Source organism: Nothobranchius furzeri, chromosome 4 (genome assembly GCF_043380555.1).
Source record: "Nothobranchius furzeri strain GRZ-AD chromosome 4, NfurGRZ-RIMD1, whole genome shotgun sequence".
NCBI classification, from domain to species: domain Eukaryota; kingdom Metazoa; phylum Chordata; class Actinopteri; order Cyprinodontiformes; family Nothobranchiidae; genus Nothobranchius; species Nothobranchius furzeri.
In genome coordinates, this window is record NC_091744.1 from 81,356,363 (window position 1) to 81,372,463 (window position 16,101).

Genomic DNA, 16,101 nt, shown 5'->3' on the forward strand with positions numbered 1-16,101 from the left:
ATATATATATATATACATATACATACATACATATATATATATATATACATATACATATATATATACATATACATATATATATACATATATATATATACATATACATATATATATATACATATACATATATATATATATATACATATATATATACATACACATATACATATATATATATGCATATACATATACATATATATATATATACATATATATACATATATATATATATATATACATATATATATATATATACATATATATATATATATATATACATATATATATATATATACATATATATATATATATATATATACATATATATATATATATATATATATATATATATATATATATATATATATATATATATATGTATATATGTACATACATATTGTTACGTGCAGTGCCCCTTTTCGGCCACAAGATGGACTCAGTGGCTTCTGCCTCATCTGTCTCCCGGTGCTCAGCTGTGTGCAATTTGATAATCACCTGAGCAGCTGTTAAAAGCTGCTCTCTTGCTCTCAGACGGGGAGAAGGTACAGGGAAGTGTTCAGACTTCTCTCTTCTCCTCGTGTGCTTGTGTGTGGGTTGCTTCTTGATCTTTCGGTGATTTAGTGGTTTACTCTTGATAATTAGGATTTCAGATAACTTTGACTTTGGACTGGCCTTCGACTCCCCCTTTCGGATTTCCACTGAGCGTCTCTGCTTAACAGGACATCTCTTGTTTAGGATTTGTACATATTTTGAGTTTAGTGTTTAATATTTTTGTATATATTGAGTATTTTAGTTTTCCTCCTCCCAGCCCTTTTGGCTTGGCGCTTTTTGTTAACCTTTTTCCCTTTTTAGGCTCCCTTTGTTAATAAAAATCCTTTGTTGGTGACACAATTACTCTGTTATTATTTCACCTACACACCATCTTTTACTCCCTCCTACACATCACTCCTAGCAAGCTGAGGGACGTAACAATATACATATATACACATACATATAGAGCTCCGGGAGTTGACGTCACGTCTCCTGGCATGCAACAGTTCAAATCGAAACGGCGCCATATTGGCAGGCAGAAGCCGGCAGCTGGACTATTTGTTATTGTCAGAAAACTCAATCAAACAGGAAATATGGTAGATTCCTGTTGTGCCCCAGGAAGCAGAACAGACGCGGACGACATAAGGAACGAGCCTTCTACAGGATTCCCCAAGATCCAGAATGCCGCAAATATTGGATCATTGTAATAAACGCGCTAGTGACCGGGCTAAAATGAAGCTGTGGGATCCCGAGAGTAAAGGTTTTCGCTTATGCAGCGACCACTTCATATCAGGTACTTAAACCAACGTTTCCTCAACTGTGTACGGTATTTATTTTAAATGCTTTTATTACGATTCTTAGTGGGCTTCCTGAACTTATTTTGGTGGGGCTTTTTCTGTCTTATTACTCATAGCAGCAAGTAAACGTCACGTAAAACGTTGCCTCGTGAGTTCTGCCGTTTACGTGTTTTATGATCACAGCAATTAACCGGCTAAGCTGTATTTAATTTTTAAGCAATGGTTGATCAATTGTCAGATCACACATGAAAAGCACTTTGGATTGCTATTATCTGTCTCACCGAGACTGTTCTCAGACAGATCCTGAGATGCTCCTGCCTGACATATTTATTTTGTTCACGGAAAAAAATCTGACTAGTGATTTCTCTTGGCATTCAGTTTATACATTCAAACAGCACAGCACTCTATTTAAACTACTTACGTGTAAATCTGTTATTTGTCCGTTCATCCATCCGTTTTCATCTGCTTATCTGGAGTCGGGTTACGGGGGCAGTAGCGTCGAGAGGCCCAGACTTCCCTCTCCCCAGCCACTTGGGCCGGCTCCTCCGGGGGAATCCCAAGGCGTTCCCCGGCCAGGTCCGGTAAGAAGTCCGCTTCGACAGCTTCTTGCATTTTTTAAAAATATCCCAGGGGCACGGTAAGGGTCAGAGATGTTTAGTCTATTTAATTTCTGACTATATAAAACGATTTCTTTGGCTTTAAAGAGTGAAGTAAACTCCGACGAAGTAAAATCCAAGCCGATCCCGTTCATTTTGTTTACATTTGTTGCCTGCCAGCATGGCGTCTACTCTCTGAGAGTCACGTGACGTCCGGAGCTCTTTGTGTGTGTGTGTGTGTGTGTGTGCGTGCGTGCGTGCGTGCGTGCGTGTGTGTAAATAAATGACTGTCCCCACCAGTCTAAAAGCCTAAGTGAGGCCCTTGTGTGCAGGTGAAACCTACATCTGGATTTGGCCTTTATGCAGCAAAGTTTGACTTCTTGCAGCTCCGTGTTTCAGAAAACTCCCTAAAGCAGAAGAAAAACTCAGTCTGAAGGTTTTAGAGGGAGCAGATTCAGAGGTCACATGAACACACACAGAGGTCACAGCCAAGGACAGCCCCATGTGACACTCAGGGCCCAACACACTAATTATTCCTTATCTTTGACCTCTGTGGCCCAGGGGGTCAGGAGTTCACAGCCTCCGTGTGCGACTGAGATCAGAAGCTCCAGCCCTTTTTACAAGACACACCGTTCCGGCAAGTAGGCGGAAATATTACCGCAACGATGTGTCTTATAAAGACGCCACGCCAGCATGGCGGTGCAGGAATTTTGCGGCATTCTTTCCGCCTCGCTCGGTAGTAATACTGCGGTAATGGACTGTCTGACCACTTCTAAACCCCCTACGGCTTCCTGATGCCGCTTCAGCGTGGTTTTCTAAACATAAGAAACAAACAGTTTTAAAGTTGAAGCCAGCTTTGGTTGAGCTGTTTTAGTCGGAATCACTGAAATTAAATGTTTTATTAGAAGAGTTGGTGAGAGCAGCAGCTACGTGAGCTGGGAGAGGAGGCTGAAGATCTGTTTCACTGGGAGATCTCGGACATTCATCCTGCCTACAGGGTGGCCCGAGTCGAACGCAGGAGCGGTCTGCTCATCAATACAGAAAATACAGGACTTTCTCAATCCCAAACAAGAATCTGGGATCAGGACCAAACCAAGACCCTCTGATCGATCGGAATCAGGGTCACGCGGGGTTCATTAGCCGAACGCTGCAGTTACACTCCTTCTGTGGTTTTATCCAATTCCTGCTTTTATTCATTTTAATAAAATAATTCTTGTTATTGATTATTTTATTATTTGACCTTTTTATTAAATGTATGCTCATTCTGCCTAAACTTTCTAATTTGGGATTCATTCTTTACCACAAAATTAAAGGTTGTGATTTAAGAAATAAAGTTTTGCTACGAAGAGACGATTAAATAAAAAATAAATTACATTTAGCTCTCATCATTTATTTGTATCTTCTGTTCATCTCTACTGAAAGTTGTCTAAAATTATTTTAATCTGTGCTGTGAGTGATCTGGATTAAAATCTGGATTATTAGACATCAGTGATCCATCCATCCTACTCTGCTTATCCAGGGTCGGGTTGCGGGGGCAGCAGCCTAACGAGGGAGGCCCAGACTTCCCTCTCCCCAGCCACTTGGGCCAGCTCCTCCAGGGGAATCCCAAGGCGTTCCCTGGCCAGCCGAAAGACATAGTCCCTCCAAAGTGCCCTGGGTCTTCCCTTAGGTCTCCTCCCGGCTGGACGTGCCTGGAAAACCTCACCAGGGAGGTCTCCAGGCCGCATCCTGACCAGATGCCCGAGCCACCTCAACTGGCTCCTCTCTACTCCGAGCCCCTCCCGGATGACCGAGCTTTCCACCCTATCTCTAAGGGAGAGCCCAGCCACCCTGCGGAGAAAACTCATTTTGGCCGCTTGTATCCACAATCTCGTTCTTTCACTCACACACAGCGCGTGACCATAGGTGAGGGTAGGAACGTAGATCGGCCGGTAAATCCAGAGCTTCACCTTCTGACTCAGCTCTCTTCACCACGACAGACCGGTACAACGCCCGCATCACTGCAGACGCAGCACCGATGATATCCGTTAACTTAACTTGAACGCCGTTTTAAGTTATTAGGATTATAGACATAAATGCTTTAAAACAGGAAGTGAGAGTGGTGCTGCCGTCTCCACGAAGCTGCGTGATAAAACAGACACATCGGGTTCAAGTGGACCCGGCTCTGGTCGAAAGTTCCTGATGGGTCCAGGTTCTGGCCAGTCAGAAACTAGGGATCTAAAGTGGCTGAATGCTGCGTTCAGTGACATCATGGAAGAAAACGCAACCTGTGAACCTACATGTCCATTAAACCACGACGATCCATCTCAAATGAAGGAACATCAATAATTTGGCTCATTCCTGCTGTAAAGTTAACAGAAACACAAAGTCAACAAACGGAGGGACACAAACCCGTGCTCGTGAGAAAAGACAAAGACGTCTTGTAAATCCAGAGGAGGAGAGGGAGGCACTGGGCCGTGACACTTAGCACATGAGGGAGGACGGAGGAGATGAGGGTGGGAGGAATGGAAAAGCAGAGAAACGGTGGGAGAGGGGGATGCGTCCAGCTGTTTGTCCATCCTTGCTTTGCTGTAATGAGCCCATGTTTGGCTCTATGGAGCGTCGCCAATGCCTCATCTAACTTCTCCAAACTCTAACAAGCCAAACTGCTATTTAGATTTACCTCCTACCAGCTCTGAACCGAGCCCAAACAACTAAGCGCGTAACAGCGTGGCGCTCGCTTAAATGGACACTTTGACATTTTGAATTTTAGCTGTTTATTTTACTTTAAACAGACACTTGTCAGCATGTGGGGAACATTTTTGCTTTCAAGTTTCCATAAAATGGCTCGGCAGCATTGTTAGCGTCGCTGAGCATATCTTCCACTCGCAGCCTGCTGTGTCCTTCGGCTAAAATGAGGAAATTTTCTAGATTATCAGGAGATTCACCTGGTGGTAGCACAAACCCACACATGTAGAGCTAGATTTCAAGCAGAAAACCAATACCCCTGCCCTCCAGGACCCTGCATCTTATATCTGCCTGAATGGAGCCGACAGACGCTGTTACCCTTCATCAGTACAACCGGGTAGCTACTTTTTTCTACCAATTCAGCTTTTCCCAGCATCCTCTTTCCCTCCCTCACACGTGTTAATCACACTTTTTTGGTCATTTTAACTATATTTTTTAAATCTTTTATATATTTTTGTTCTTGTGATTTTTATCTTAAGAGGTGCTGAGTAAAAGACCGTTTTATTTATTTACTTTCAATTGAATTTGAATTTATTCAGTCAAAACATAATAATCCCAAATCATGAAGGTCCTGGAGAGACTCCTGTTGGTCCACCTGAATAAGCAAACTAGAACATATCAGGACCCGCTGCAGTTTGCTTATCGCCATGGAGTTGGAGTTGAAGATGCCATCATCCAGCTGCTTCAACCAACCCACTGTCATCTGAGCAAAGCGGGCAGCACTGTGAGGGTCATGTTCTTTGATTTCTCCAGTGCATTTAACACAATCCAGCCTGATGTACTTTGCCAGAAACTCCAGAAGACACAGGTGGGGGCCTCAACCATCGCCTGGATTAAAGACTACCTGACAAACAGACCACAGTTTGTGAGGCTGAAGAACTGCACATCAAACCAGGCGATCAGTAATATTGGAGCACCACAGGGGACTGTACTCTCACCATTCCTTTTCACCCTGTACACCTCAGACTTCCAGTACAAATCCAGGGTATCTGCAGGTTTAAGGGAGCCAAATTTAAGACTTTTTAAAGACCTTTTTAAGGCCACTTTGACCAAATTTAAGCTATTTTTTTAATTAAATTTAAACTATAATTTCCAGCTCTTGCCCGGAACTGGTGCTAACCACGTTGCGAACGTGGGATTAGCCATCCAGTTACCATAAAAGTTGCACGTCCCCATGGCGCAATCTCCCACTAGCTTAAATAGCTAATGTGCTCATCTAAAAAAGCCCCCTTTCATAACCAACTGAATGTGTATGGTTCCGCTTACGCCAACATCGTACACAAAAAATGCTGAACACTATCTAGAAATTCATGAAAATTGAAATAAAATAATCTTGTTTATTGGGTCTTTGGTAATTTAAGACCTTTGGAAACCGTATTTAAGGATTATTAGTAATTTCTAAGGATTTTTAAGGCCTTAAATTTGGAAAAGCAAATTTAAGACTTTTTAAGACTTTTTAAGGACCCGCGGATACCCTGAAATCAGAGACCTGTCATCTACAGAAATACTCAGATGACTCTGCAGTTGTCGGGTGTATCAGAGATGGACAGGAAGCTGAGTACAGAGAGCTGGTGGAGCGCTTTGTGGCATGGTGTGGAAACAATCATCTGACCTTGAATGTGAACAAAACAAAGGAGATGATTTTAGACTTCAGAAGAAACCGGGTGGAGTCAAACACTGTTTCCATCATGGGAGAAGAAGTGGAGGTGGTTGAGGAATACAAATACCTTGGAGTTCACCTGGACAACAGACTGGACTGGAGAAAGAACAGCGAAGCTGTTTACAAGAAGGGACACAGCAGACTGCACTTCTTGAGGACGCTTAGGTCCTTCAGTGTCTGTAGCAAGATGCTGCAGATCTTCTACAAGTCCATGGTAACAAGCTGGTTTACAATCGGGAGCAGCTGATTAACATTGGAAAGGTTGAAATAATACCTCAACTGAAGCCACAAATCCCAAATGAGCTGAAACGCAAGAAGCGTGGGTGCAGAGCGGGAGCAAAATGGAGACAGAGAAAGAGGAAATTCAAACCATCTCTTCCATCGATCATAATGGGCAATGATAAATCAGGTGCTGGTCAGCATTAGAAGCAGGGACCTGAAAAGGCTCAACAGCCTAATAACGAAGGCTGGTTCTGTTCTGGGGACGAATGTGGAACCGCTGGAGGAGATAATGCAAAGAAGGATTCTCCAGAGAATCAAGAAAATGATGGACAACCCTGAGCGTTCTCTTCACAAGACTGTCCGACAACGGAAGAGTGTCTTCAGTCAGAGGGTTCTTCAGTTTGGCTGCAACACTGAGCGCTACTGGAGATCCTTCCTGCCAACAGCCATTGTAATATACAACAACTCTTTGATGACTTGATTATTATTATTCTGAGCTACTACAGCAATCAATTTCCCTCTGGGATTAATAAAGTATTTTTGAATTGAACTGAATTAATAATATAATCAATAACACATTACATTTAAAGTGACTGAAAAGGCTCAGGCCGAAGCAACACGCTTCTATTTATGCCTGACCTTTTTAACAAATTAAACTACTTAATCTGCCCCTTTAACACAAATCTGTACAATTTTACGCAAAATAGAAAAGAAGAAGAGAAATAAACACCATTTAGTCAAATAAGTTCACAATACTCTTACATTTACAACACAACTTATAAACTCTTGTACCCGTCAAAAATTATCTTCAAAACCATTCTTAAAACAACAAAAATGTACCTTTGATGAAAGGAAAAGAACAAAAATCCTGCATCTTCAGTGGATTCTGATTCAATCTCTTGACCCTCAAATAAATTTGACTTTGATATTGAAAGAGCAAGTCACCCCCAAATCAACTTATTTTTCTGATAAACTATATAAATGTGTGTCTAATCGTGCTGCAGACACGTGTAGTCAATAGTTTTGCACTTTAGTGCATTTTAGTTAAAATGTTAATTTTCTGCCTAAAACTGTCAGTGTTGTGCCGTTTTCAGGTAAAATTCTGCACTGCATTTGAATTTAAATCTGCCATCGCTATTGGCTAAGAGGTACCCTAGGACGTTAGCTGGTACCATATGATGTCACAATGTCGTTGTGAGCCTGTGTGTGTGTATTTGTTGGTGGCTCCGCCCTCTGGGTCTTCTAGGCAACAGCACTTGTTGCATTTTTCAAACAGGAAGTGAGAGTTGAGTAAGAATTTGGTAGGGGGGTGACTTGCTCTTTGTCCTGACTTCTAACTTTGTCCTAAATAACAAATGTGCATGATAGCAAGAAGCGAGGCACAATACCAGAGTACAAGTACTTACATCTGAGTACACAAGCATGATGATTTTGTTTAGACAGATCAAACCCAAACCTAGCCCTACTGCCATGGAAACACTCTACCACCAACCTCAGAGCTGGACCCACGAGATCACAGGAATGTGTTTGACTTGTCCATGACAACCATGATGGAGACGATGAGGCTGTGATTCTCCACGGCCATGATAAAAGCCTCGTGGTCCATGATGAACAAAACAGTGATGCTCTCCTCAAAAGAAGCAGGGAGCTCCGGTAAAACCGCGGTTCCTTAAGGTGTGTTTTAGAAGTTTATGGTGATAGCAACAGTCAGAGCCGTTTACTGGTTAAGATCGTGCTTTATCGAGGACTAAAGTCTAAATGAATGGAGTTTATGGAAACATGAGGATCCTCTTGTTAGGGAAAAGAAACGTTCTTGGCTTTTAAACTAATTCCACGTGAAACCACGTGAGAAGAATAAATGCATCATTTCTTTTCTCTAACTGAACGACGCTCATCTTTCATTTCTCCACTGAAGAAAAACATAAATGAGTCTAGTCAGGTGGAGTCGAGGCACGTGAACCCCGTCCACTTTTTAATATTTAACTGTACAGCAGAGCTTGATTGTGTAACAGCGACTGACGGCGGTTTCTTCTGAGACCTTTTGTTTCTACGCCGTTTAGTCAGACGGGTTTATGAATGAAAAAGATGCCTTTTCCTGTCTGGGACCAAAGAGCTGAGGATGTCCTAAAATGTGCACCATACTGATGTATGGAAACATGAATGATCTTTAAATGAAACAAACCACTGTAATGCATACCAGGTTGTTCTCCTTCAGGGCCTCTGTTTTACTGATGAAACGGGTCACATGACCAGGCGAAGACCAGATGGACCCACCTGCTGTAATGCTGTCGCTATCTGATAAGAGGAAGATGATTACCAGGCCCAGTGACCAGGTTAATGGAGAATTCGGGTCATGTTGGAACCTTTTAGGATGGTCGACCCATTGATAAACAATCAGAACCAAAGCAGCTGATTGGATGACGGTGAAAAGTCTTCAGGAAGAGACAAAAGGAAGTCTGGTTGCTTTTCCTGCCTTTTGATTCGCTGATTGATGGTTAAAGTTAAAGTTAAAGTTAAAGTCCCATTAGTTGTCACACACACTGGTGTGTGTGCGAAATTTGTTCTCCGCATTTGACCCATCCCCTGGGGGAGCGGTGAGCTGCAGACACAGCCGAGCTCGGGAACCATTTGGTGGTTTAACCCCCCCAATCCAACCCCTTAATGCTGAGTGTCAAGCAGGGAGGCATTGGGTCCCATTTTTTCTAAGTCTTGGGTATGACCCGACCAGGAATCGAACCCTGATCTCCCAGTCTCAGGGCGAACACTCTACTACTAGGCCACTGAGCTGGTTAAGAGCAGGGGTGGGGAACCCTGGTCCATCAAGGGCCGCTATCCAGCATATTTTAGTTTCAACCCTGCATCATCACACCTGATTTCAATCAGCAGGTGTGTAGACTGGACCGGGTAGCGGTAGGAGGCGGAGCAGCACAAATGATGCAGAGGAGTCTTGGATGGAGTAGTTTCCCATTTTTATTTACACCAGTGCTCACATACTTGCAGAGCTCTGACCAGCAACCACAGTACAGATGTTCAATGGCGCCTTTTATACTGTGGAACTCATCAGTACTCTGGACTGAACCATGTGATAGTGCATCTTTAATAGTTACACTCCCTTCTACATAATCAAATCCTAAAAACCCATACGAAGCCATCACAGCAACACAAATATTAACATTTTAACACCATAAGCATCCAAAATGCAATTCCCAAACACCCCTTCCCACTCTGCCTCATGGCTCCTCCCAGAACCTTTTAAATGGTGTCCATGTTTCAGGGGAAACCCTTAACAGGACACCCTGGAGAAGACAGGTAAGTTCGGTTCATTTACCTATTTAAAATACAGTCCACACACAGAACATATTACTGTCAAAGAGTGACTGCCCATGGTAAAACTGACTGAATATTCTCCGTCCTGTTTAGGTGGAACCAAACATTCCTCCCCCCAGCTGGAACCAATACACCAGACAAACATTTGGACCAAGTGACAAAGAAATAAACAGTTTTTAAAATACGACTTGTATCAATCATTGCTGCTAAGATTTAAGTTAACACCATGGTGTGAAATGTAAAAATAGCCACTTGTAACAGAGTTTCCTCTGAGCTGCAGAACAGGTGAACCAACCACTGAATCAGAAGTGTTGGAGCAAAGACGTGCAGGATACCGGCCCTCGAGGACCAGGGTTCCCCACTCCTGGTTAAGAGGATCACCTATACTTGTGGGGTCCTGACACTTGATCCCGCTGAGTGGACAGGAGGCTTAGCCTGCAGGCCAGCTTTGGGTAGACAGCCTGGAACGGAGCTGCGTTGTGATGCAACACAGACGCCACTGCACAATAACCTCAGCTGTAAAGTTTACTGCAGGGAGCTGAAGGTTTATGGGCTTCTGATTTCTGTTCTTCTAGGGAAACATCTTCGACTTCCAGAAGCACCAAACAACCGTCAGGAGCAGAATAGTTTATCTGACAGAAGAATCTTTAGCTTTTTATCTGCTTGTGGTTTTATTCCTGTTTTCATTCACTTTATAAACGTGTGGGAGGATGTATACAGGAATCGGTTGTTTTTGATGTTTATGGAAACTGGGCCCCCCATCAGGAATTTCTATTGGGCCATTCCCATCTGTACCGGGTCGGCCCGGGCCGGGTAGCGTAGGTTGTTTACATATCTGGGTGGCCTGGTATTTTTCCGGGCCAACCAAGGCTCATTCTCAGCCCTCTTCTCGAGGGGGTCTGCTTCAGGCCGACCAGGGCCAACACACCCACTGCTGACAGCAAATTCACCCCTTCCATTAGAGCAAGCCTCTGATTGGTGGGTAGAATCAGCCCACATGGGCTTAAGACAAGGATGTGTGGAATCAACCGGGCCAGGCTGGGGCCGACTGGGGCTACCCGGCCTGGGCCGACCCGGTACAGATGGGAATGGCCCATATCAGTCTCTTGTTTGGTAACAAAATCAAACTAAGGTGCTGATCTCTCACGACCCCCACAGGGAAAAGCTACAAGCTAATTCACCCCACAAATGACCTCAAGGAACTCAAGGTATTCAAACAAACAGCTGAAATATGGGTCCCGGGCAAGCCCCCACAGTCTTTACAGGCTCCATCCACCACAGACAGGTGTGGGTCGATCAGCTGATCGAGCTAACTAACTCCAGGATAGAACAGCAGCATTAAAAGTTAAATATTATATTGTTAAACTTTCCCTAAAACATCTCTGGTGTCATTCAGCCTGCTTGAAACCAGCGATGGTCCCACATCTTTGTGTCTCTTTTTGTTTTAGGCTACTTTTATCGCTGTTCACCCATCCTGGACCTATTTACTCTCACCATCTTGTACCCAGTTCATTAAGCTGAGATACCAGGTGTGTGTTCTGTGTAACGTTAGAAGCAGGCCAGCGGTTGTCTCTCTAATGTAATTGTAGTGAATAATAGCGGAGATCCAACTCCATTAATGGAGAAGCAGCTAAAAATAGGGACCGCTGATCTGGGCGGACTTCAGTAGGTAAAAATGTTTTTATGTAAGGAGCTGCGTGCTGAAAAGGTTAAAAAATTTTTTTTTACTAAAATCAGATTAGAGTGAGGAGCTGGCATCAAGCCCAGTCCAGGTCCAGGTCCAGGTCCCCTCACATTAAAGCACCACAGTGACAAAACCCTTCCTTTTCTCCGACCAGCGGTCTGTTTTTAGAACGTGTCAACAGGTCGCCAGCAGGGTTCAACCAGAGGCAATTAAAATGCTCAGCCAAGCGAGACGCGGGGCAGATGGTCGGGCAAAGCGTGGCTCAAACCAGCTTGATGCACAACTGGAAACACTGGTTTCCTCTGTCTGCCGTCCAAAACCAGTTCATCTAAACGGCTCCATTTACTGAATGTTCCGGTTTGCCGACTTCCTGTTCCTGTCCATCGGCCAGACTTTAAACAGCAGCGGGGAGGGTAAACGAGTGCGAATCATCCACGTGGAAGAGTCAGAAGAAGAACAGGAGTTTTAGGTAAAGACTTGAAACAGCGAACTGGGACGTCCTGATGTCTTCACTCAATGAAGAGCAGCGTCCACAGGAAGATGTGCTCTACACGTGCACGCTCAAGTGTGCACAAGCTGGCACAGTCACAAGAGCTGAACGATGCGACATCTGAGCATCAGTGTACGTTTGCGCCAACGTCACGTCACAGGTCCGTCAATGATCTGAGGTTTCTAACGGTGAGGTAGAACCTGCATGACATCACCTCGACGACCTGCAAACAACGGATTTTGTTTCCTGCTTTGGTTCGGTGCGCCAAAGCGCGTCCACGTGGACATCCGTGACCATGAACACACAGTCATACAGAAACACCCACTCACGAGAACACACACGGTTCTTCGTCATTATCATAGTCAAGCACTTTCAAGGTGAGTTTGAAGATTTTCACATACCTGAACAGCACGTAGAAGCTTCCTAAAAAGGGTTTTGTGTTTGTTTCATGTCCCTTTTAAAATAAATGCCAACCTGAAAATTCCTACATTAAAATTCTAACATTTTTTAGGATTTGAAGCACCCGTGAGAAACTCATAAAACCCTGCAGCTGCACATAGAAAGGTCCTAGAAATAAATGTCTGCAAATTATGTTGAACCAGAAATACGAGATATCCGATAATACCACCAGCTGGTGACTGGAATGGACCAATAATCAGCAGCATGAGGTTCATCACGTTTTCATTTTCACTAAATCTTTCAGAGTCCATGAATGCATCGCCACTAAGAGCTGGTCCATGACAGCAATAATAGATCTTAAATGTGAGTAATTACAAATGTCTAGTCAGTCAAAAAAGTTCTTTGATTTCCTATTTTTTTAGGTGATTTGTGATTGGCCAAGCTTGATACCATTGGGTCAGAACTGTCAGAACCAGAATGGGTCTCAGTCCCAGCAGTCAACAAGTCAATCAGCAGCCTGACTTCCTGTTTGGATCCCACTTTGGTTTGTGGGGAAAACACTAATATGTTTATTATTATTATTATTAGTAGTAGTAGTAGTAGTAGTAGTAGTAGTATAAGTTGTTGTAGTAGTAGTAGTAGTAGCATTATTATTATTATTATTATTATTATTATTATTATTATTATTATTATTATAAGTGATGCCACTGAGCGTCCAGATGGACGTGAACCCAGATCAGATGTAAATGTGGTCATCATCTGGACTCTGAGGTTCAGGCAAGAATCAGTTAAAGGTGCATTATGTAGAAATGAAGTAAAATTGACATCATGTGGTAAAATGTGGTTACTGCAACCACTTTAAACAACTCTGGAGCTTTTTACCTACAATCGTCGGCGCTGCAGCATTAGCTCTCAGGAGACGTGACCCCCCCCCCCAACCCCTCACAGATGGTAACCAGTAGTTACGCCCCTCCTTCCTTTGTTTTGAAAGAAGATAAACTGATAATCCCCGCAGCCATCTGGATCAATCAACTTTTATTTGTATAGCACCTTCCACTGCCGTTACGGAAGCCCACGGCGCTGAACGTGACATAAAAGTTAGGCGCTCACAGGCGAGGACATGAAACATGTTTCAGTAGAACCTTCTTCCAAAATGACTGAAACTAGACTCTTTTGGGATTTTCTCACTGTAGATTTCTCATTATATTCTTACATACTGCACCTTTAAATGCACGTAACATAAAAGCAGTTAGTTACATAAAAACATGTCCACATGTCTGGCGGACAGACATCTCTGGGCTTTAGAGACAGAAAGACAAATTATGATGATAAATAGAAGATTTGGTTGTTTACAGAAATGAAGAACTTTAGTTTTAGCCCGGAGCCAGAGATCTGGATTTAAACTCTTCAGACCCTGGGACATGAGGACATGAGGACATGAGGACATGAGGACATGAGGACATGCATGAGGGACGGCCAGCAAAGAACACTTGGACATAAAACATGAACACAAATCTGTCCTACATGTCCCAGCCTGAACAGGGACCTTTGTGAAGAAACCGGATGGAACTAAACTTTTACATGTTCGTTACTAAACTATGAATGAGTCTGATGACGTGTTTGGGTCGGACTCTGGTTCCGGTCAACTTCCGGTCCTCCTGCCACAGCTGACAGCCTCCATCAGAACCGTTTGGACATCACAGGATGAAAACAGCTGTTGTTGTGTTTGTAAACAACCACACACACACCGACATCAACAACCGGTCTCACCTGGAGAGTAGAGCCGGGCCAGCTGTCGAGCCCCGGCGTGCTGCGGCCCCCAGCGAGGCACCGCGCTGCGTGCAGCCGCCCCGTGCTCGTTCCCGTTCGGATCCTCCTCCGCCATGGACCGGTGCCTGATGTCGGTCTCGGAGAGAAGCGACGCCGCCATGGCTCCTGCCCGCTGCTCTCCGTCTCTGCTTCGGCTTTCAGCTACCAGACATCCACCGGGTCCGGGGCCGGTGTCGGTTCGGTCTGCGTCCCGGCTTCCGGCGGAGATGGTGAGGCTGATTAGGCTGTTGGCAGCTGGACCCCCCCGCCTCCCCACCGGAAACACAGGAACTGGGCTGCGCTGACACACAGACCCAGTTCCCACCACTAGCCCAGTTCGGACCAGAGAGCACGGTTCTGTTAACCCAGTTCTGAGTCAATAAACTCCACTTTATGGGTTTTGGTTCCGTTTGAAGCAGCCGGACTTTAGCTAGCGGGGATGCGAGTTAGGGACCGTCTGCATCTCACCAACCACACAGAAAGCGGATGAAAACAGAAAATCTACGGAAGCCCCTAAACTCAAATGGATTTCTATTCTAAACGCAAATAATCTGCATTAATTTTAATTCGTGGTTTCTGGTTTTGACCCCAACAAAACATCAGAAATCTAATTTTAGGAGAATCCATTGATAGGGACTTTATCTAGAACTGTTGCTGTTTCTGATCAAACATTTAGCAATAAAAATATTTCATCCTGTTAAAACCAACCTGTAAGCAATTATATCCATAATTCACTCTTTATGTTCCTTTCTGGTTAGTTTTACTAAACTGAAAGGTTCAGCTGCCACATAGAGGTTTAACCTACTCTAGTGCTATTATTTTATGTTAGATTTTAGGATTATTATTATTATTTTATATATTTGGTGACTTGAAAAATCTCCAGATGAGAAGCAAAACATTTTCTAGAACAGGACCCAGATGACTGAGAACCTTTAGCGGCACGTAAACAGTCTTTGGTAAAAGTGAGACATGTTATAAACAAATGTAACCATAAAACTGTTCTTAAATTTTATTTTTGTCATTAAAGGAAATATTTAAATGTGACTGTCTCACTGTTTTAGTGATTTAGATGCAGCAAACTACCCGAGAGTAGCTGTTGTGTATAAAACAGTTACCTAGACGTGCATCCCAGCTGTTCCTGCAGCTCCGACCCATTCAGATCACACAGAAGAATAAATAGATTTATTTCTATCAAACCTCCCCAGATAAAAATCCCAAAGTGCTTTACAGGAAATAAATAAAAACACATGACACAACATGAGCAGATTTAAAAAGAAAGATGTTAACTTGTTCTTAAAGGAATCTCAGAGTCCAAAGATCTCAGAACCAGAGGAAGATCGGACCGGAGTCCAGGAGCCACTGGAGAAAAGGATGGGTGTGGGTGCAATAAACACCTGATGTATTCTGGAGATTGTCCAAGTCAGCGGAGATGATGATGTAACAGAAGCCGATCAGCTGCATCAGTGGAGTCGAGAGTCTGGAAGCAGCCAGTGTGGACACGTGTAGAGCAGCGTAAACCCTGAGGTTCCTAACAGCAGGTTCAGCTGAAACATCTCCTTTCTACAGCAGCTGCTTCAGGCCCACACACCAGATAACACAGAGCAGATCCAGTTAGTGCAGCTGGTTTATGACCAACAGAACATCTTATCCTGTCTCTCTGAGGGTGTCCCTTCAGGGGTCTGAACAGCCAGTCGCCTGTCTCCATTTGAATCCTGTCTTCTGCATCCTCCACCCTTCATGTCCTCCTTGGCCTTCCTCTCAGCCTCCAGACCCCTCGTTTATTTCTCCTTTTGTTTTTTCCTCGTTTTAATCCTAATCTTGAGTTCTGTTGCTAATTTCTGCCTCTAGGTTGACGTCAT

At 43.7% G+C, this 16,101-nt stretch overlaps 1 protein-coding gene across 2 annotated transcripts in view; it reads right to left on the reverse strand.

The window, feature by feature from the left end:
- Nucleotides 1-15,253, reverse strand: part of si:ch211-212o1.2 (plasmanylethanolamine desaturase 1) — a 65,803-nt gene extending 50,550 nt beyond the window's left edge. Inside the window, exon 1 of one of the 2 annotated variants that reach the window (XM_070550493.1) lies at nt 14,204-15,253. In XM_070550493.1, the coding sequence (XP_070406594.1) occupies nt 14,204-14,363 (160 nt within the window). In that variant the 5' untranslated portion in view covers nt 14,364-15,253. The remainder of the gene's footprint in view (nt 1-14,203) is intronic. The other variant, XM_070550494.1, reaches the window with a different exon arrangement.
- Between the last annotated feature and the right edge of the window lie 848 nt (nt 15,254-16,101).